The 22770-nt window shown below is 41.4% G+C and overlaps 2 protein-coding genes across 5 annotated transcripts in view; both read left to right on the top strand.

Annotated features, from left to right (window-relative positions):
* The window catches only part of LOC149783246 (uncharacterized), a 40299-nt gene extending 20713 nt beyond the window's left edge, over positions 1–19586 (top strand). For both annotated transcript variants that reach the window (XM_089931460.1, XM_089931461.1), the window contains one exon: positions 15183–19586. In XM_089931460.1, coding sequence (XP_089787586.1) covers positions 15183–15446 — 264 coding nt within the window. In that variant the 3' untranslated portion in view covers positions 15447–19586. The remainder of the gene's footprint in view (positions 1–15182) is intronic.
* Positions 19587–19793: 207 nt separating this feature from the next.
* LOC149783245 (uncharacterized) overlaps positions 19794–22770 on the top strand; it is a 34474-nt gene continuing 31497 nt past the window's right edge. For 2 of the 3 annotated variants that reach the window (XM_089931457.1, XM_089931456.1), the window contains exon 1: positions 19794–20394. The gene's annotated coding sequence lies outside the window, so the exon portion shown is untranslated. The remainder of the gene's footprint in view (positions 20395–22770) is intronic. The other variant, XM_089931459.1, reaches the window with a different exon arrangement.

Here is a 22770-nt window from a genome sequence, read left to right as displayed (position 1 = left end):
CATACAGCCCTGAGCAAACTCCTATCGATGTCACCCTACCCTTATCGAAACGAACCTGTGAAAGACGAATATTCGTTCCCTGTGCGTTTGCCTGAATACTGCGACTTTGAAAATCGTTTTCAATCGTTCAAAGGAAAATGGCCTAAATATCTGGGAGGACCGACCCCCGAAGAATTAGCCAGAGCCGGAATTTTCTACTTGGGCGAAGGGGATAAAGTCAAGTGCTTTAGTTGCGGTGTGTCACTTTACCAATGAGAACAACAAGATTCGGCATACATGGAACATGCTCGATGGTCTCTCAAATGTCACTATTTACCTTTAGTGGGACGATATCAGTAATCCCTGAATGGATACTTTACAAGAGAACATTTGTGGCTTGCCTGTGGAGTTGAGAGAACGCATTTACCGAGAACTGGTCAAAATTCAAGTCAAACGTAAAGAACTATTGCATCCGTTATATCACCGGTATTTAAACCACTGGTACCTGAATGCAATACAAGGACTGATTCAGTTGAAAGTGTTCCATTGGTCAGACATTCATCAACTACCCCTTGGTTTAAAAAAGGATTGGTTTGTTATTGATGATTCTATTTCATACAATGTAAACTTACTGCATCGAATTCCAGAGGAAGAGTTAAAGAGTTACCAAAATCTTTTACACAATGTCAACTTAGTGAAAGAGGAAACTTCTGAACGAGCCGTGATTTGCAAATTAATGAAAAACGATTTAGATTCGACAATGAAGTAAAATCATGTCTGTGTAGACAGTACATGTATTGTGTCAGACAAAAGAGGATTTAGTATGACCTGATCATGGATACTTTACAAGAGAACATTCGTGGTTTGCCTGTAGAATTGAGAGAACGGATTTACCGAGAACTGGTCAAAATTCAAGTCAAACGTATAGAACAATTACATCCGTTACGTCACCGGTGTTTCAACCACTGGTACCTGAATGCTATAAGAGGACTGATTCATGAGAAAGTGTTCCAGTGGTCAGACCTTGTTCGACACTGCGAGGTCGCAAATAATCCACATATTCGTGATTTTAGTTACTTCGAGATTCACCTACTGCAACGAATTGAGGAAGAAGAGTTGAAAGATTACAAACATCTTTTACGTAACATCTGCTAAGTGGAAGAGGAAAGTTCTGAACGAACTCTGAACTGTAGGTTACAGTTTGCAAGATTTAGATTTCCTAATGGAGAACGAAGATCTCTGGGTAGAAAGTACATTTATTTCTTCCGAAAAAAGTGAAAGAGGAGACTTCTGAACGAACTGTGATGTGCAAATTAGTGACTAAACCATTTGGATTCGCTACTGGTGTAAAACCATGTCTGTGTACACATTACATTTATTGCTTCCGAAAAAAGAGAGTATAAAAACAGGCTGCCATGCCAAGGCTTTTATCACAAGTGATTCAACAGATTCCGTGGAAGGAACTCAATGACACTATTCAAACCGTGGAAGATTACCAACACTTAGTACGACAACTGTATCCGCTGAATTTGGGTAAACGTGTCGTGTGTGTCTTAGTGACTTGTTTTCTGGGATTTCGTTTACCAGCCGATTCCGTGTGGGCTCTTTACGAACAGTACTTACCACTCAATCAAACATGAAAGTGGTGCCTTTAAATGGTCATGAGAGACTCATTTTGCTCAAAACCTTACGTTTTCATCTGGATACTTCTCGACCTCTACGGGGAAAAAAGATTCGTCAACTTTTATCTACCGAAGATGTGTATGACAATGTGTGTGTAGCTTGTGACTTACACCCCCATTGGACAGATGTACATGACTGGAAAAAATGGGGTTTTGAGGCTTGGACCCATGAAGTGGCCCAGTATGCACGAGAATTGTGATCCTTGCTTCCAACGTCCAAAGAAAAAATCTATTTTCAACCTGTGTTAGTGACAGTACCAGAAGAACCCGTCATGGACATTCCTGAAAGGCTCTTTCGGGAGGACACTTGTGTGACAATACCCCCTGTAGAACTTGTCAGAACATTACCCAGAACATGTTGTACAGAGACTTGTTTCTATTCCACTTTGATCGATTTCATGTGCATTTTATCATTGTACTGAAGCCTTTGGCTTTTATGTATTTTAGTCTTTCGTGTTCATTTTTAAAACATCAATAAACGTGTCCTGAAAAAAGTATAAAACGTCTTGTCTTGTCTGTTTTCGTGTCACAAGTGGCATTCCTGACACTATGGCTACCTCTACTGTCTCTGCTCCCTCTTCCTCTACTTTCAAAGTCATCGACGAACACTTAGATCGTGCCAGTTGGGAGGGTTTGTATCTTCGCCATCCCTTTAACATGCTCATTGCTGGACCAAGCGATTCAGGCAAAACCGAATTTGTAAAACGTTTGATCGAACATAAACATCATTTGATTGATCGTCCACCTCAACGAATCGTGTGGTGTTACAAGGAGTGGCAATCGGCGTACAGCCTCTTGCGAGAAAGTCAAGGCGATTCCATCGTGTTTGTGGAAGGCATTCCAAACGAAGACGACGGAATCGTGTCTGATCCCCGTGAAACCCATTTGGTCATTTTGGACGACATGTTAGGAGAAGACGAAGAAGAAATTAAACTTTGGTTTACGCGTAAAGGACATCACCGTAATGCCAGTGTCATTTACATCACTCAAAAGTTGTTTCAACAAAATAAAGCCCATCGCACCATCAGTCTCAATACTCATTACGTGGTCTTGTTTAAAAGCCCTCGAGATAAAGCACAAGTGCAAGTCTTAGCCAAACAGTTAGGAACGCCTTGGCTCACTCAGGCGTACGACGATGACACTCAAACTCCACACACCTATTTACTCGTCGATTTGAAACCTACTATCCCCGATTATTTGCGATTTCGTACCCATTTGTTTCACCATTGGTGTCAAGACGGAGGGCGTGTCCTGTACACGTCTCCGTCCTCGACTTAGCCCAAAAAAATCTATAAAAACCTCGGACACTTTTCGTCTGTCTCACACAATGTCAACATGACGTCCCTTCAGTCTCATCTTCCCGTCAAATTGATTCGTGGCTTCTATAGCATCAGTCGCGAAAAAAATCCACAAGTACGTGCTCGTGTCTTAGAAGCCAGTCTCAGTGAAGTCTTACGATGGTTCACAGTGACAGCACGTCAATTACTGCAAGGTATTATTCAGATTCCTCAAACACTCAAACCAAAAAACAAATCATTTTGAAACGTGGAGGGAGCGGTACTCTAGGATGTATCATCATTCGCTCCCTCTTAAGATGGGATCCTAATGCCCCCAATGTTCTCCCCAAGAAAAAAGCCAAACGACGCCCCAAGAAGAAAAAGAGCAACAGTATCAAGACCAGGTCACAACCCCAGAAAAAGAAAAGCCCCCAGAAAAAGAAACAGAAAATAAGTCCTCAGGAAAAGAAAAGCCCACGTAAAACAGCTTCTATTCGCAAGAGAGGCACTTCAGCCAGGACGCAACCTTACATTCGCAAACCACGACCTGCAACAGTTGTGACCGCGTCTCAGATAGCCTCAGGTTCATCCACTTCTCTGTTGATGACACCATGGAAGCCCGTGTCTCCAAGAACTTCTCCTCAAATGGTGACACCCTCCTCTTCTTTAGCAGCCGTGGCAGCTATTCACAAAGTACCTGCTCCCAAAATCAAAGTCCAAGAGAGATCGGGCATGTTACAGAGTTTACTGGATTTGTCCAAGCAAGAACTGGCTCGATTTAGTCCGTTGCGAACCCCTGCACGACGCGTGTTGCCTGGCCTCAAGTTGATACGACGTAAAGACAATCAGTGGCGACGCGTTCCAGTATAAAAAAGGCCTGCGACAAAAGTAGGGGTATCAGTGAACTCCCAAAAGATGTCACCTCAAATAAGTGCACAGCGCCACTATCGTCATTCTCCTGTCCAAACAAGAAAGAGACAAAGACAGTCTCGTCATCAGACAAAGCGCTTAGCCAAGCGTCGACGTTACCCTAAGAAAAGATACAGTCGTTCAAAGAAAAAGAGGAGTCACCAAAGGGGAGGATTCCTTGGCGATTTTGGAAAACACATTGTCACCTTTATGACAAAGCGATAGTCCAAAAAAAGATAAAAGGGTGTGTGCTTAGACACTGACGTTAGTGTATTTTTGGTGAATGTCCCGGAACCAACAAGCAAATATGTCACCCACTAGAAAACATCCCTCTTCTAAACCCCAAGGAAAGAAAAGGAAAGGACTGCCTCCTCGTTTAGTCAAACATGGGGACATGTTATCTATCCTGTCCAAAGCTTCTCCACCCATGCGATAACAAATCATTCAAACGGCCTCCAAAGATGTCATCGATATCTTGTGCGAATGTTGTTTGAACGTTTTGAAAGGCTCGTGCCTTTGTCCAAACACCAGAAACAATGCTTAGGCAAACATCGTCACGTTCTTCGCCAAATGGTTCAAAAGAATATTCCCATTCGTCAAAAGAAGACGATGTTGGTCCAACGTGGAGGAATTTTGCCACTCTTGTTAGGCCCATTACTGAATGAAGTCTTGGGAACCATGTTGGGAGGCCTCGTGGGAGCAAAATAAAAAGGCCCTCTGAAGTCCCAAGATCTCAGATGTAACCCTTGCTATCTAATGGAAGGACGAAAACTAGCTTTAGTGACTTACAAACGATGGATGGAGTACCATCGTTGGCAAGAACAACGAACCCCGCATTTGCCTCCCAATCGCAATTTGACCGAGATGTCCCAGTTGCAACACGAATTGCAGTCATTGGTGGATCGCCACGATTTGTCCGAAACAGAAAAATCGCAAAAGTACGGTCAACTCTTGCAGCGACTGCAATTCTTTCACCAAAAAGCTTTAGTCGAAACAGTTCTGTCCACTCTGAAAGATTTTAAGACCTTGATGTAAAGTCCATCCCCCACACCACCACCACCACTACCATTCCCATGGGTCACGAGAGACACTACCCCACGAAAGTCTGAGGAAGAAGAGATACGAGAAGTTTTTCAAACACCGTCAGCAGCTCACATTTCTAGTAAGATTGCAGCATCCTTGTTGACCCCTTCCCCCACACCCCAACGAGAAGAAATGAAAGTTTGGGTTAAAAAGATGATATCCACTCCTCCTTCGACAGAAGTGAAAAAGAAAAAGAAGACCAAAGCCATTCCATTACCACCTCAGCCACTACCTTCGACTTCTACACCCGTAGCCCATCGGACACGTAAACCCGTTTCAAAGCCGCCCTTTCGCCCCATTCAATGTAGCATCAGCGAAGAGTAGGTGCCTTATTAACAAGCAAAATAGTGGAGAAAGTGTTAGCCAGCATTTACTACGATCCATCCCATCCTGCAGGTTACTGAGGAGTTCAAAAATTGTGGTTGTTGTTGTTGTGGGGTTTAACGCCATTTTTGCAGCACACGATCAGCTATGCATTGCGGCCAGTATTAATGGTGGAGGAAGAACCCGGGAAAACCCCGGGAAGAACCACCGATCCACGAGAAGCTACTGGCAAGCTTTCTCACATACCCACATTGGCCGAATCCTAGACTCGAACCCACGCAGACAGAGGTGAGATGGCAGTGATCCGTAACGGAGAGCGCTTGAGACCACTCGGCCACTAGGGGCCCCTCAGAAATTGTATCGTATTGCCAAAACTCGACTGAAAAGTCTCCGTTTACCTCAAGTGCAACGATGGTTACAAGAACAAACTACCTACACTTTACACAAACCCATTCGATGCAAGTTTTCAAGAAGTCGCACCCAAGTGAAAGGCATCGATCATCAATGGCAAGCCGATTTAGCCGATGTCTCTCATTTGGCCACCTACAATCGTGGCTACAAATATTTGTTTTGCGTCATCGATGTCTTTTCCAAATTTGCCTGGTTCGTGCCATTGACTTTCAAATCAAGCAACGAGTTAGTGCGGGCCCTGCAACTGGTGTTAAAACAAAGTGGTGGTCACCGTCTTCGATGGCAAACGGACAAAGGCACCGAATTTCTGCTGAACCAAGATTTCCAAAAAGAATTAAAGAAACGTGATATTCATTTTTTTACCACCGAGAATCCTGAAACCAAATCCAGCATCGTGAAGCGTTTTCAACGCACTTTGAAAGAACACATGTGGAAATATTTTATGCATCACCACGCTCTGAAGTACATCGACGTCTTACCGCACCTGGTGCAAGCGTACAACCAATATTACCATCGAAGCACTGGACGTGCCCCGCAAGAGGTGACTCCCGACAACGAAGTGCTAGTTTCTGATCGCCTGTTTGGTACGTCCCCAACCGGGGCTGTCCCGAAGAAAAGTGGAGTGTTGGCCGTAGGAGAATGGGCGCGCATTGGCAAAACCAAGCGCACTTTCGACAAAGGTTACTTACCTAACTGGACCACTGAATTGTTTCGTGTCACTGGACGAGTGCATGGTCGTCATCCTGCCGTCTATAAATTGGAAGACATGAACGCAGAAGTGTTAAAAGGAACGTTTTACTTAACCGAGTTACAACGTGTCACCAAAAAAGAAGACGACGTGTACGACATCGAAAGCATTCTCGAATGCAGAACCCGTAAAGTGGGCAAACGACGTGTCAAAGAAGTCAAAGTACGTTGGAAAGGATATCCACCCAGTTTTGATTCTTGGATCGACGCTTCGCAAGTCATCAACTATAAAACGAAGTGACCATCATGCCCTTTCACACAGTTTCAGCTACTGCTACCACTGCAGCGACCACTCCTTCACCCAGTTCTTCTCTGCAAGATTTACAGAAACAACCCTTGTGGGTGTGGTGTGGAGAACGTGTGCCTTAAAAGCAAATCCTCTTTTTCTGTCAAATCTTTGTGGTGTATTGTGTCATCGGTGCAGCCATTGCCAATCTGAGTTTGCAACAAGGAGACAAACAATTGTGGACCATTTTATTGTGCAGTTGCATCGGTTACCTTCTTCCCAATCCCTCCCTGAACTCCACCTCGAACGGGAACAACGGGAATCTTGCGTCCAGCGCCAGTCACCATTCCAACAACAACTCCTCTGACTTCCAGTAACCCCTCGGACAGCCACAGAACTCTGGAATTATGAGTCACCATAACCAATTTTACTTAACCTTACCCAGTGACAGTTCCATGGGGACGTTTCCCAACAATACTATATGTTGTTACACGGCCCAATTACCTCAGGCCATCCAATTAGATCACGAAGCCCATTGGGAAGTGGCCTTGGTGGAAATGATTTACCCGACACAAATCAAAAACATCACTGAAACTCAAAACACTTTTGAGGTCGAGTTCTAGACGAAGCACTGCAACAAATCATGATTACCACTAAACAACATCACAAATTCACTGCACATCGACCAGTATCAGCCACAGCTCCTATAATGTATATCAATGAGTTTAAAATTAACCCAGGATATTATTTTAGTGGTCAATATCTGGTGGACACGATTGCTGACAGATTCAATGCAGCATATGACAAAGTTCTGACCAAACTAAACAAACCTGTTACCATTGAGTACCATAAAGTGGCTCATCGCCTACTGATGAAATTTGGAAGTGAGGAAAAAAGTATAGGTATTAGATTTTGCCCTGAACTGTATGAGAGTTTGAGAGGGGACCACAAGATGATCAAGGATGTCAAGAACTTAAGAGATATGCCAACCATTGACAGTAACCTGGAATTTAAAAAAACACTTTCGTCTCCCGGTAGAACTGAACCAGGGACTGAATTTGATCTTTGTGTACTCCGATGTGGTGGAGTATAAACGTGGTGGGACACACCTCCGTACCGTTACTGCGTGTCATTCCTTTCAAAGTGGATTCTGCCACGAACGATGACGAGGAAGGTGGAAACACTTATCACGTTCACTGCGAATTTGTACATCCTCACTATTTACACGTCAGCAAGTCTAGACACTGTCAACATTGCTATAAAAGGAGATCTGGGACAAAATATTCCATTCACCAAAGGGAAAGTCACGGTGAAACTCCATTTTCGAAAACGGTTCTCTAACGACTCCTAAGTCGTGTATCCAGTGTACCGAGGTGTTGCTCGACAGCGAGGACACGGTTTAGGAGATATGCTAAAATCAGCCTTTCGTTCAGTGGCTCCGGTGTTGAAACCGATGGTGACACGAGGATTGCACGCCTTGAACGATGCCGCATTGACACACGGTAAAGAATTTCTCCAAAACGTCATCATCGACAAACAAAACCCTAAAGAAGCCTTCTTGAGAGCAGGCAAAAATGTCTTGTTGCAAACGAGCAAAGACATTTTGGGCCGACGAGAAACGCCTATATATGCCCTGCACGCTACCGAGTCAGGGATTGCCGCTTCCCTGAAGCCACAGCAAGAACAAGGCATAAAGAGACGACGAAGAAAACACCCCTTCACAAGACTTCACACTTCTAAAGCTAGAAAGACAAAGAAAAGAAGAACCGTTCGAGACTTAAACGTTTTTGATTATTAAATTATTGAGAAACAGAAAAAATGATGCACCGAGAGTCTTGCGCTTGTTCCAAGTCGGAACTGGATCTGTTTGCCATGCCGCCTACCATGATGACGATGCAAGAATCTCAAGGGGTCCAATTTCATACCGTCTCCTCTTTGAAAGCCTCAGGTCCCATCAAGTTTGAAATCAAAGGACAGCTCGAAGATTACATTGATCTGAATAGCAGTTACTTGTACCTGAAAGTCAGCGTGATCGAAACGGCAGACAATAGTAATCCAGAGGAAGACGATAAGGTAGCTCCCATCAACAATTTCATGAATTCCTTGTTCAGCGAAGTGGATTTGTACTTGAATAACAAACTGGTCAGCAGCAGCATGGATACTTACCCTTCCCGAGCGTACCTGGAAAATCTCTTGACGTGCGGAAAAGAAGCCAAGAACACTCATCTGGATGCCTGTGTGGTATGGAAACCTGACATAGCGGGCAAATTCAACGATACAGATAATCAAAATAAGGGATTTGTCGACCCTAAACTGAAACTGCTTAAAGAGGGTAGTTTATAACTGATGGATCGTTTGCATCTGGACATGTGGTTGCAAGAAAAGTATTTGCTGAACGGTTTGGATATGTGATTGAGACTCAATCGTAGCAGTACTACTTTCCATTTGATAACTGATGATGCTGCCAAATACAAAACTGTCATCGATGAAGCTCGACTCTACGTGCGACGCGTGGAAGTGTTACCTAAAGTGTGTAACTAGATCAGTCACACTTTGAGCAGAACGACTGCCAAGTATCCGATACGCCGCGTGGAAGTGAAAACGTTCACCGTTCCCAAGGGTCAGAGATCCATGATCGAAAATCATCTGCTCCAAGGGCAGTTACCCAGGCGTTTAATCATTGGTATTGTCAAGAATTCAGCCTTCAACGGAACCTACAACGAAAACTCTTTCAACTTTGAGCACTTTGGCGTGTCCAAAATCGATGTCAGTCGCGATGGCAAAACCATGAGTATCAGACCCTTTGAACCTGTCTTTAATGTTACTGATGATGAAGAGAAAAAGAAGACGGCCAATTACTTGAGATCGTACTTATCCCTGTACGAAGCCACTGGACAGTTAGGGCCAACACCAGTCACGGCATTACGTATGACGAATATGCAGGAGGATATGCTTTGATTTCACTCCAGATCAAGGCAGCGACGAGGGACATTTCCACCCTATAAAATCCGGCCAGATTCGTGTGGAACTTCAGTTTAAAGTAGCGCTGAAGGAGACGGTGAACGTCATCCTGTATGCAGAATTCGATAATACCATAGAAATTAACAGTTTGAGAGAAGTCATTCTAGACTATTAGAAGCCATGGAAGACTGTTATCCCTCCTTACCTAGTGGAGAAACGTTGGACATGGAATGTGAGGAGACCATGAAAGAAGAATCCCAAGACAAAGATGAAGAAGTCATAATGATGAAGTCCCGATGGCCAGAACAAGAAGTACATTTAGTCTCCTGTTTTGCTACAGTCCTAGGAGATAAAATTAAGGAATGGATCAAGAAAGGTTACTATGGATGTCAAAACGATCATCCCAGTCAAATTCAACACGATGAATGTTTGATGCTGAGTCAAGAAGAAAAATTGGACGAGTATCTGGAAAAAGATTGGAGTCTCATCTCAGAAGAATTTGTGTTTGATCAGTGGTATAAAGGCTTGCGTAAATATTCTTGTCCTCCATTAACGCCTCTGGAGATCCGTCGCATTGAAACTCTCTTGGACAATGGTACGAAGTAGGAGCTAATACCCATTTACTTGTCAGACATTTTCCAAGAGAAAGTCAGGATAGAATTGATCACTTATTATCACCTGTGAAGAAATTTTTTTATTAAAAAAATGGATAACGGGGAGTCATATTACCTTTTGAACCACAGATGGTACACTGCTTCTTGGAATCCTGTCGTATGTGCTAAAGATGAACTCTCTCGTCGCAAACCTCAAGACCATCTAACTTATGTGATCAACACGGACGACAGTCATCTCCCAGGAACCCACTGGGTAGTCGTCTACTTTCCTCAAGAAGCATGTGTGGAATATTTCGATTCGTATGAATTGCCCCCTTTGGAAGACGATATCATTGACTTTATGTGACGAAATGCTCAGACCACACGATTCAATGATGTGAAATTACAATGCAAAGATTCATTGGTGTGTGGACAATATTATGTGTATTTTCTGCATCATCGCAATCTGGGATATTCTTTAGAACATTTAGTGACTTATTTTGATCGTCATTCTTCTAGAAACGATGAGAAAGTAGATCGATGGTTTTGTGACCATTATGCTTATCTTTTGTCTTTAGCTAGGAAACGTAGTGTACATCAATGGCCCAATGATTTCCAACAGTGGAAATCACAATTTCATTCACAACGTTGTCAGCCCTGTCGAAAATAGATAGTTAGTTGATAAAAAATTGTTAGCAGGATTGAATGGTTAATGTTAAAAAAGTTTGTTACTTGTTAGTTAAGCGTGATTGGAATAAAAAATGTTGTGTTTTGAAAAAATGCCTTTGCCATTTGTTTTGCTATGGGTATCATGATTCATGCTCTTTGACTTCTCTCTATCCCTCACATGACACTAATTTAGCGCTCCGACTCGAAAACCGTGTAGGGATGTTTTCCTTCACGTCCGCGCTTTTACAATAAAAACGGGTCAGTCTCCAGTCTGACCATCCATTGTTGACTCATATTCCTACGAAGATGTGCTCAAGATTATCTAAGCTGAACGAAACCTACGTCAATTTGCATCGTATCAGGCAAAGTCTGATACCAAAGCCAGAAGAGACAGACAATGTCAGAATGTTAAAAGTCACTGAAGACCTGATAGCAGAGCTCTTCAGAACGGAAATTAACAGGGAAAAAGAAGAATGGACGGAGAAGTACATACTTCAGAAACAGCAGAGAGAACAGAGAGAGCAGCAACAGCAACAGCAGCAGCAACCTGAACCTGACAGAGGTTTTGTTGACTGTCGTGTAGACACGAAAGAGTTCTCCTTCTCTTTCTGAAGAAGCAGACCTTATCCTGTGAGAAAGCCTGTCGTCAGAGGAGGTCGCAATCTTAGGCCCTAAAAGATTGCCATAGCTCCTCGTTCACACAAAAAACAGCCCATTTCAGGGCTACCCCATACTCTGGAAAAGAAATAACTATCCATTGCCTATGATATGTTAGAAAAATAATTAGAAGTGCGTCTATAAGCACATGATTTCTTTATCTTGGCTAGAAACTGTGACTCTAAGTCCTTCGTTTCAGTAAATAGTCAAATTTTTTAAAATAGTGATGGTTAGTAAAAGCGTGAGTGAGTGTTTCTTGTAGGTCTGTTCGTTTCTCGGTGATGATATAGGTAATGTACGTTTTGGGTCTTAGGTGATGTTTTCCTTCACGTCCGTGCTTTTGATATAAATATGAAAACACTCTTCAGTCTGGCTACCCATTGTCGACGAGAAATCGGTGAAGAATGAGTAATAGAATTGCAAAACTTCTTGAACTCCAGATGCATCTGGAATACGCAAGGAGATTATTGGATGAACTGGCTATGGAGGCAATAGCCGAAGAAGCGAGAATAGAAGAGGAAGAGGAAAAAAGAAGAAGTAAGAAGAAGAGGAAAAGAAAAGAGGAATCTTTCCTCACCCCATGGTAAGGCAAAGTTGTGAGGTGAAGGCCATGGTGAGGGAACCTCCACAGGCTATGGCTGCACCACAGCCAGTAGCCACACCACAGCCACAACAACCACAGCCGGTACCAAGAGCTGCTGTCCCCCAAATGGAAAACTTGGAGGAGGAACTGGAGAGAGAGAGAGAGTGGAAGCCACGGCAAGGACGACATCCTCGGGTGTGGCACAGAAGAAGAAGAGAGAGGGAAATCTTCAGAATTCTAGAAACTGAAGATTGGGGTGCTGAGGCTAACCATCAAGCCTCTGCACTCCCAGCCACATGAGTGAACTGGGAGATGACTGGAGTAGACGTTATGTATGTGTTGCCAGACCCGTAAGATGCAACCATTAAATAGATCCATCTGGAGTTCCAAAAAAAACCAGCCCTTTGCAGGGCTAACCAAAAATCTAGAAAAGAAACACTATTGAATTTGCCAATTGTATGAGTGTGGAGTAGTGTGAATATAAACACTCACTCCTTTCTTGGTGTGATTGTGTGTGTGTGTGTGTGTGTGATTGTAAGCGCTCACGTACTTTTGTGTGGATAGTAGATAAATGGTTTTGTAAGCGCTCACGTACGTTTGTGTAGATAGTAAAGTGTGTGGTTATAAAACATTCGCTTCTTTGTGGATGTTATGTTTGGGTTTTGTTTTTTGCTGCTTCGCGTGTGTGGATAGTAGATTATGGTTTTGTTTTTGCTCCTCCCCGTATGTGGATAGTAGATTATGGTAATGTTTTTGGTGCTTCGCGTGTGTGGATAGTATATTTTGGTTATGTTATTGTTGCTTCCCGTGTGTGGATAGTAGGTTGTAGTAATGTTTTTTGCTGCTTCCCGTGTGTGGATAGTAGATTATGGTTTTGTTTGTGCTCCTTCCCGTGTGTGGATAGTAGATTGTGGTAATGTTTTTTGCTGCTTCCCGTGTGTGGATAGTAGATTATGGTAATGTTTTTGATGCTTCGCGTCTGTGGATAGTAGATTTTGGTTATGTTATTACTGCTTCCCGTGTGTCGATAGTAGATTGCGGTAATGTTTTTTGCTGCTTCGCGTGTCTGGATAGTATACTTTGGGTTTGATTTGGCTTCTTCCGTGTGTGGATAGTAGATTTTGTTTATGTTTAACAGTCTCAGTACGTTTGTGTAGATAGTAGATAATATGAGAAGAGAAAAGTAGAGGATGTTTTCCTTCACGTCTGTGCTTTAGATATAAAATTCACAGCGTTCGTCGTTCGCGCCATTCTACGGAATAAGCAGAGAAGATGGAAGAGTCAGCGTTGTTCAATGATTTAAGAAATACTTACTTTTGGATGGTGGATGGGGAATATGCTATTGAAAAAATTGAAAGAGAATGGAGGTTAAGAAAAAGTCTTGACTATGTCAACAAACTAAAATTAGCCAGGGAGATGATAGAGGGGATAATAGAGGAAGAAGTGAAGAGGTTGAGAGGATTCATTCACCCAGAGTATGTCAGAGTGGGGACAATACAAGAGTCTCTGGACAAGGTAACAGAAGTCAGATGCTATTTGGAAGAGACAGAGCAATGGTCAGAGTGGCCGTTTGTCAAAAGGGGTGGTGAACAACGGAAGAAAGCGGTAGAACAGATGAGAAGGGTGATAGATGTAGAAGTGCAGAAAATAAAGGACAGGTGGGCAAAAGATAGGAAAGAACAAGAGAATAGAAAGAAAAGGGAAGAGTTTGAGAGGCTCAATCATAACTGGATGAAGATCGAACGGAAGTTTCGAGCCATGGGCCACCCTGACTGGATGCCAGAGTCTCTAAAAAAGGAGAAGAAGAAAGGAATAATGGAGAAAGTCAGGAGCTGGTGGAAAAAATGGAGAAAGTAGAAGAAGAAGAAGAAGAACCCAAATACCCTTTTCATTGATCTCGAAAAGAAATTGACTTACTTGCCTCAATTATTTTTAAAAGAAATGTCTGTTGTCTATGTGTTATCTATCTCTACTTTTGCTCAGTCCTGTGACGTCACCTTTCCTAGTTGCTACAATGTTACCAATCTCCCCTACTGTGACGTCAGACGCTCTCTTTCCCATTGTTGTTATACAGGCCCAATACTCTTTTGTCCCTGCATAGACCCACCCATGTTAAATTTCCCATGTTAAATTTCCCATTGTCCCTATACAAGCCCGGGGTGTGTGTGTGTCTGTAATGCTAATTCACATTGTCCCTATAAATCTTGTTCCTATACAAGCCCGGGGGTGGTGGTCTGTAATGCTAATTCCCATTGTCCCTATATAGCCCCACTTCACTACAATGCCCATTTCGTTCTGATATATTTCCATTATTATAGAATAAAGATACCAATAGGACTTTGTGACACCATGTTTAAGACGCCATTTCATGCACTTTCATATAAGTAGCAAGAAGTGAAAAATTGTAAGCTAGAGCTGGATTCCCACAGCAATGGATCCAAGCTTTGCTCCAAAAGTCACTATTCACTAACTGCATGAATAAATCGTTCATTAACATCGTATGCCTTAAGGATTCACTTAAGGAGCCAATTAGGAATAAGTCAGGCATGTACCCATTGCCAATTCTTTTGTACTTTACATATATATTCACAGTAATTGTTCTATAATTTCTTCACGCTTTCCTAAAGCAAAATTTATTGAAAATTAATAGATAAACACAGAAAACACTATAAAAGTTTACTTCATTTATAAAAATCTTAAATCATCCTCTACACACACACACACACACACACACACACACACACACACACACACACAGAGAGTAATCATTGGACAATGCTATTCCAACACTCCCATTCGTACCGGCCTTTAGATATGAAAAGGGTTGCATCTATTATTTTTACCAACAGCTGGCTCAGGCCCCAGAGTGGAGTCCATAAGTAGATAAATTGAAAAGGCACCTTTCATATTTCTAAATGAATCAGACACATTTTTCTTTTCCAAATCTTTAAAATGCAGCGACTGTTTTAAAATCAAGCATTCACAGACACGGTGACCTTGGAGTTAATTTTCTGTGATTCTTTGACAGTTGGTAGCTTTGCATTGCTTGTATTAATATTGTAATTTTATCTTCATTTTCAGGCGATAACAAAGCAAATTATCTACACCAGAGTTGGAAAATTGGATGACTACAATAATCTCAGCAAATATGTGGGGTCAACAGTTAAGATTCCGTCATCTTGGAAGAGACAAGATGGCCGCTATCGCTTAACCGGCTTGAAGCAGCTGTTCCGTTTTTTTAGTGCCGTTTTCATGATATTTGTAATTGTTGCCTGTTTCCAGCTTCGTTATTGTGTTCATTATGTATTGGCAGTTAAATTCGTATGTGTTTCTTCATCTCCTTGATTTGGAAACGAGAACAATTAGACTTTTTCTCAGCTGTCTTGCTACACTGTTTTTGAACAAACCGCCATCACGTGATACTCGCCAGTCATCCCGTTTATGCTACAATGGAGCCTCATGAAATGCTTTAAATGACCACTCCTTGGCTCTCCACACTGCATTATGCTCTAGACTAAACGAACCGGGACTACATTCATCATTACCTAAATGTAAACAGAAGCGAAAAAGAAACGTTGTTTCAAAGCTGGCCGGCGTAGAACGGGAAGAAGAATCCGAGTTATGTCCCTTATTTCGGCACAACCATTTACAAAAAATTGGACCGTTAATTTAGGTAACCTAATTCAAATCCCTATTAATTCGTCAAACTTTGTATCAACTATCCAAGAAATACCTCTGCGCATTGCATTATTCAATGCCCAGTCAGTAGGACCACCGGAAAAGCGCACAGAAATAGTTAATTTTATCAACGACCAAAATGTTGACATATTTTTCCTGACAGAAACATGGCTAAAAGCATCAGGCGATGAGCCGAAGTGTGCGGATCTAACACCCACTGGTTACTCTATCAAGTCGTTCCCCCGTAATTCTCGCGGAGGTGGAATTGCTGTCATCACAAAGAACTCCATGATAAAACGTCTTAAGTACACCACGACATTCAATGTCGACCACACATCGCTTGAACTAATCCAAACCACACTCAGACTGGAGCAAAGGTCAGTCCATTTTTTCTGCCTATACCGCCCTCCTCCTGGTAGAAAAAAGCAAGCTAGCTGACTCTCTCTTTTCGGAGCAGTTTCCGAATCTCCTGGAGTATGGAAATTCGATAGGTGGCAACCTGATTATTTTTGGAGATCTCAACTTTCACTTTGACTGTCCCGGAAACTCAGCTACATCAAAACTCATAGATTCCATTAATGTTTTCAACCTCAAACAGTCAGTTAACCAACCCACCCATAAACATGGTCACATTTTAGACTGGATTCTTCATAGACCTGATGATAACATTCTACGGTCTTCCCTGATATCTCATGACCTTGCATCAGATCACCTCTGCATTATATGCCATCATGTCGTATCAGTCCCTAACCCTCCATCTGTATCTGCTACTAAGAGACACCGCCGTATGATAAATAGAACCGAACTAATGCACGACATCCAAGCTAACCTAACAACTTGCTTACCTCCTACCGCAGAACAACTCGATAACTGTCTGCGTTCATTGCTTGACAAACATGCCCCAGCTACCAAGTGCAGAAGTATCAATTCAAAAGTCTTCTCCATGGTATAGCAGTGTTAGGGACCAGCTTCGCACTGCTAAAAGAGACCTCCGTAAAGCTGAGAGGCTTTGACTTTCCACGCGACTCACTATTCATAAGCAAATCTATGAAGTCGCTAAGAAGAATGTCACAAATATAGTCCATGCAGCGAAATCAGTCCACTACACTACTAAGAACATGGAAAGTTGCAGCTGCAAAGAGCTCTTCGAGATTACTAACAAGCTAATGTCAAGGAACAAATCAACACCACTTCCAACTACCTTCTCTCCAGTCGTCCTTCCAGACATGTTTGCAAATTTCTTCCGTGACAAAGTACAAGCCATTAGAGATAAGCTTGACACCACAATTTCAATTGACTCGTCACCATACAGTTGGGATACAGAATTTGAGTGGCAACCATTAGCAGCATTTGAACTTGTCTCTATGGATTTTGTACGTACAATCCTGATGAAGAGTGTACCAAAGTCATGTGAACTTGATCCAATTCCAACATCACTGCTGCTTGAGTGCTTAGATCCAGTATTGCCTTCACTAACTGATGTTATTAATACCTCTCTCTCTCATGCGGCGAAGTCCCATCATTTTTCAAAACTGCCATTGTAAAGCCTCTGCTGAAGAAACCAACACTAGACCATAACGATTTAAAGAACTACCGCCCAGTTTCTAATCTCCCATTCATATCAAAAATCTTAGAAAAGGTTGTTCTATGCCAGCTTGTATCTCATCTAAATTCAAACAGTCTTTTTAGCAATGTACAATCTACATATAGCCCTTGCCACAGTACTGAAACTACTCTTCTAAAAGTAGTTAATGACATTCTCTCTGCGTTGGATAGTGGAAAGATTACAGTCCTCACCCTCCTTGATTTGTCTGCAGCATTGGACACAATAGACCATGATATATTACTTCACCCTCTCCAGCATGTATTTGGCATTTATGATACAGCCTTACAGTGGTTCAAGTCCTACTTGGTCAACAGGACACAAATTGTATCTGCAAATGGAATACACTACAGCCTAGTTGATCTATGTTGTGGTGTTCCGCAGGGGTCTGTTATTGGACCTGTTCTTTTCATTCTGTACACTCAGTCGCTCGCAAGTGTCATAGATCATCATCCAGTGTCTCACCAAATGTACGCTGATGACACCCAGATATACAAATCTAGCCACCCAACTGAAGTTGATGCTACCATCCAAGATGTAACGAGCTACATTTCTGATGTGAAATCATGGATGACATGTAACAAGCTGCAGATGAATGATGATAAAACTGAGGCCATGCTGATCACAACACAAAAACTTTCTCATTCATATCATTTACCTCAAACAATAAATATCAGCAACGCCAACATTAAATTCACACAATCAGTACGAAACCTTGGTGTTCCTCTGGACAGTACTCTCACATTGCACCAACATGTCATGAACATATGCAAGGCTGCATATTTTGAGTTGAGACGCATCAGCTCAGTTCGCAAATATCTTTCAGTTGATGCCACTAAAACACTTGTGTGTTCATTAGTACTTTCAAGACTGGACTATTGTAACTCAGTTATGTCTGGTTCATCTCAATATCTGCTCCAGAAACTTCAAAAAGTTCAAAACACAGCTGCTTGGATCATACTTAGAGTACCACGATCAGAGCACCCCCCCCCCCCCGCTGCTCTCTACCCTACATTGGCTGTCCATTCGATCCAGAATCAAACACAAAATTTGTTCTCTGTGCTACGTTTCACTGTCGGACTCTAGTCCAACATACCTATCCGACCTCATCCATGTGTATACACCAGCGAGATACTTATGCTCCTCTTCTGACAATCGTATGCTCATTATTCCCACTATGAAAACAAAGTCATATGGACAGCATTCTTTTGCATACCAGGGCCCAGCAACGTGGAATGAATTGCCCACTGAACTTAGACACGAAGACACAGTGATCACATTCAAGAGGGCTCTCAAAACTCACTTATTTCGACTGCAAGAACAAACTTAAAGACCTAATAATGTTTCCTATCTGAAATATTTTCAGCACGTTTTTTAATTTTTAAAAATGTTTTTCTAATTTCATGGTGTTTGTTTTTGTGATAATATTAGTATATTTTTTTTTATCTTATAGGTGTTCTCTAATGTTGTAAAGCGCTAAGAGCTTCTAAAGATTAGGCGTTATACAAAGTCCTCATTATTATTATTATTATCTAAGAAGACTCCACGCTATAAATAATTTATCAATATACTCATCGTATGGCATCCAAGTTTCGCAATTTAAGGGAGATAACTTTTAATGCCTTGCATAAAGTAAAGGCCGTTACTTATTGGTAGGACAGTTTTAAAAAAAAAGGTTCATAGTTGTAAACAAACATAACAACATTGTCCTAGATAACAGCAGCTGCGTCGAAACAAGGATCACTCTATCCCAAAGCAACAGACCATCCAGCAGCTGACCGCCACAATCAATGAAAAGTCAGAAATTGTTCAGAAATAGAAAATGGCTCGAAACCGTTACTGTTGTTGTTGTTGCTCTTGTAGCGTTTAACGCCATTTTTCAGCACACGATATGCGCTATACATGGCGGCGATTATTAATGGCGTAGGAAGAACCCGGGAAAACCCCTGAAAGAACCATCGACCCACGAGTAGCTACTGGCAAGCTTTCTCACATACCCACATTAGCCGAATCCGAGACTCAAACACACGCAGACAGAGGTGAGATGGCAGTGATCTGTAATGGAGAGCGCTTTAGACCACTCGGCCACTCTGGGTCCCAACCGTTACCTTTACACGTTTGAAACTCTGCAGTATGCTAATACAGACAGTACAATTTTTCCATCGTACCTAATGCCGAACAGCACAAACTGACACTATTGTAGAATTCGGAATAAATAAAAGTACACACACACACACACACACACACACACACACACACACACACACACACATATATATATATATATATATATATATATATATATATATATATATATATATAGAGAGAGAGAGAGAGAGAGAGAGAGAGAGAGAGAGAGAGAAATACGTTGATCGAAGTACAATGGTAATGTACGCCACTTTATGTGTTGTTAACTTGTATTCGCACTAGCAACCTACTCCCCCGGTACTTGCTGACATGAACTCGTATGTGTTTAACCACATGAGTGATACTATTGTTGTCTAATTTTAAAGTATTCTAAATCCGACCTATTGGTCACATGACCGTTACATTTTTGTAATGTTTTTTGACAGACCAGATTATACATGCAGAGCCTCATCAGCACGAAATCCTGCTAACCAACTGACGACAACACTCGTTCAACCAGAACATAAGGTCTCACTGGATAGTTTCGTATTTTGACACCCACCATTATTTTTAAAGTAGAAGGTATGGACCTAATTATCACAAGCCTAACATTTATAAATTCACACATAAGCTAAATCAGTAATGTGTTTAGATTTACTTTGAGTTAGGCTTGGAAATGGGTTGGCTTGTTGGTGACTGCCTGTCACACTTAGATGATCATTGGAGATCAAATGCGTAACTTGGGCTGCAAATGAGCAGCGGACTTGGCTTACGTATTTACATGTGTCTGCTAAAGAGGTACTTATCTAAAAATCTTGATGGTTGAGGGGTGATGAAAAGTATGCTAATTTGTTATAGTACTAGTGAACATTATTCCCGCATAAGGTACGTATTGATTCTTGTAGCTGCCTTGTCACAGGAAAATATTCAAAATAGCCATTTCCTGTTAAAAATAAATGGAAAATTATGGGGTTGGTGGCAGTGTTGGTTCAGTATAAAAACCACCACTTGCATCAGGAATTAACCTGATTGCTGCAGTCATGATCTCACATGTATGCTTTCTACAAAAATCATTAGTTTGTTTTTATTTTTATCTTCAGTGTAAAATTATTTTCTGCAATAGGTCATTGTTGGATGAAAAGTCACGAGATGAACTGTCCAGTGAGACCTAAAGGCTTGCGTCTTGTATGCCATTTTATTTTATCACCTTTTGGAGTACATACTAGAGAAGATAACATTTATTGTCTGTGCGCAAAGAGTACATTCTCTTGAACATTACGATCTATAAAATAGTGCATATTTCTCGTAGAATCAAAAACCAATAAAAATAGTTAATGAAATGAGAGACACCTATCGGTAGCAATCTATGTATAGACATTTACCAACGCCGTGTTCGACGGAGATCTCGCAGACAGTACGGTTGTACTAAATATTTTAGCAAGCTGAATGACTACATCGTGGGCTATTAAACATATTTTATTTAATTAATTAGGGACCCTATCTACCTTAACAGTCCTAACTATATTTACTTATTCTATTCTAGTCCGCCACGTGCGGTGGGCCTGATGGTTTGGACTATTAACCACCTTATATTTCATTAGTTTTGAACCATATCTTTCTTAATAATACCAGTTGTTTATACAGTCTCTTAATTATTCTAAATCTTTGCTTATTATTTTACCGAACCCACCAACGGTCCACAAATGTGTTGTATTTTGTGTGTTTTTAAGTTTTTGAAAGGAAAATTTAAGAACAAGATCATACAAAAAAAGAAATAAAAAATTGGATTACACTTATCTTTCCCTATCAGTTTATGCTTATATTTTCCCTATAATACTCTGTTACTTATCGCATTGCGTCTTAGGCAGAATCCCATACAATTGATAGACGTACGAGAGGTAGTTGTCCTTTGACAATCGATGTTAGGTCTGAGTCTGCGCACCGGCAGAACTAGGTCCTATGTGGTCCGATAGCTCGCGTACTTCATCGATTGTTTCATTCCCCCTGCCCCTGTCTCAAGCCCTATATTGCACAGTACTCCGCCCATGTTCTGATTTATGAGTAGAAAGCGGATGTGGGGTTTAAGTGAAGTCATGGTTATTGTTTCCAATTTTCCAATCGATAATCCTCTACTATTGCATTGCCACCCTAGACTTAATTTCATTTAACTGTTGAAAGGTAAATAGCTTTACTGTGCTAATTAGTTTTGTCTAAGGTCTGATTGTGGTTAACTAGTGGGTACGGAGTATAGGGTGATTTGGTCAATGATTATATTGTGTCTGTTTTTCCTAGATCTGAGAGGAAATTGATAATATTTTAGTAATTCAAGCGTTCGTTAATGACATTTGGCAATCAAAATTACGGGTATGTACCTTGAGAGCCAATTTTGTCTTCATTTATCTGGAATAGTTTCCTCTGCTTTGCAAAATGAGTACATACACTGAAGACAGGATGTAAGTTTTCTACTTAGGGGCAACAAGGGGCAACAAGGGGCAACAATTTCCCCATAAGCTATTGATTGGCAAGTATTTACCAAAGCTTCCTGCTTGGAGGGGTTTTCCTCTCTTGATCCTATGGATTATCTTCAGATCTTTCATATTTTGTTTTAAATTTTGGGATGGAGATGTTTCTACATGCTCGTGTTTGAATATGGTATAAAGTTCTTCCTTTTGTGGTTTTGTTCCACATGGTTTGCCGTTTTTCGTCAATTTTCCTCCTGATTTGGCTGAAATATTTCCTGTATGCTATCTATTTCCTGTATGCCATAGCTGATTTCTGTGATTTCTTGTTCTTGTAATGTTAATGTTGCTTCCTTGTCAGCTCTTTCGTTACATGGTGTGTCTACGTGGGATGGAATCCACATAAATTCCACTACTTGCTGATTTTGATTTATTTTTTTAATTAATAGATTGGTTTCGTTTAGGAAATTAGATCTGACTTGGGGTTTACGTGATTCTAAGGTTCTTAACACGCCTAAGGAGTCGTTCAATATAGCTGCTTTTTGGATTTTGTTGTCAGTTATCCGTTTGAGGGCTTCGATAATTGCCCCGATTTCGACGGTGTATATTGAACAATGGTTTGATAATCTATTTCCTAGTACTGCGTTTGTTTCTTGTATATAAACTGCTCCTACTGTTCTGTTTATTTCAATGGATTTGGACCCATTTGTAAATATTTTTGTGTGATCGTTATATTTGCTTTCTATTGTATTACGTATTTCTAATTTCAGTTTCAATGCTTCGAGAGCTTTGTTCTCAAAGG

The sequence above is a fragment of the Sinohyriopsis cumingii genome, chromosome 14 (genome assembly GCF_028554795.1).
Source record: "Sinohyriopsis cumingii isolate HCF-2022 chromosome 14, ASM2855479v2, whole genome shotgun sequence".
NCBI classification, from domain to species: domain Eukaryota; kingdom Metazoa; phylum Mollusca; class Bivalvia; order Unionida; family Unionidae; genus Sinohyriopsis; species Sinohyriopsis cumingii.
The sequence above is the reverse complement of the archived record's forward strand: the minus strand, read 5'-3'. Positions and strand labels throughout refer to the sequence as shown.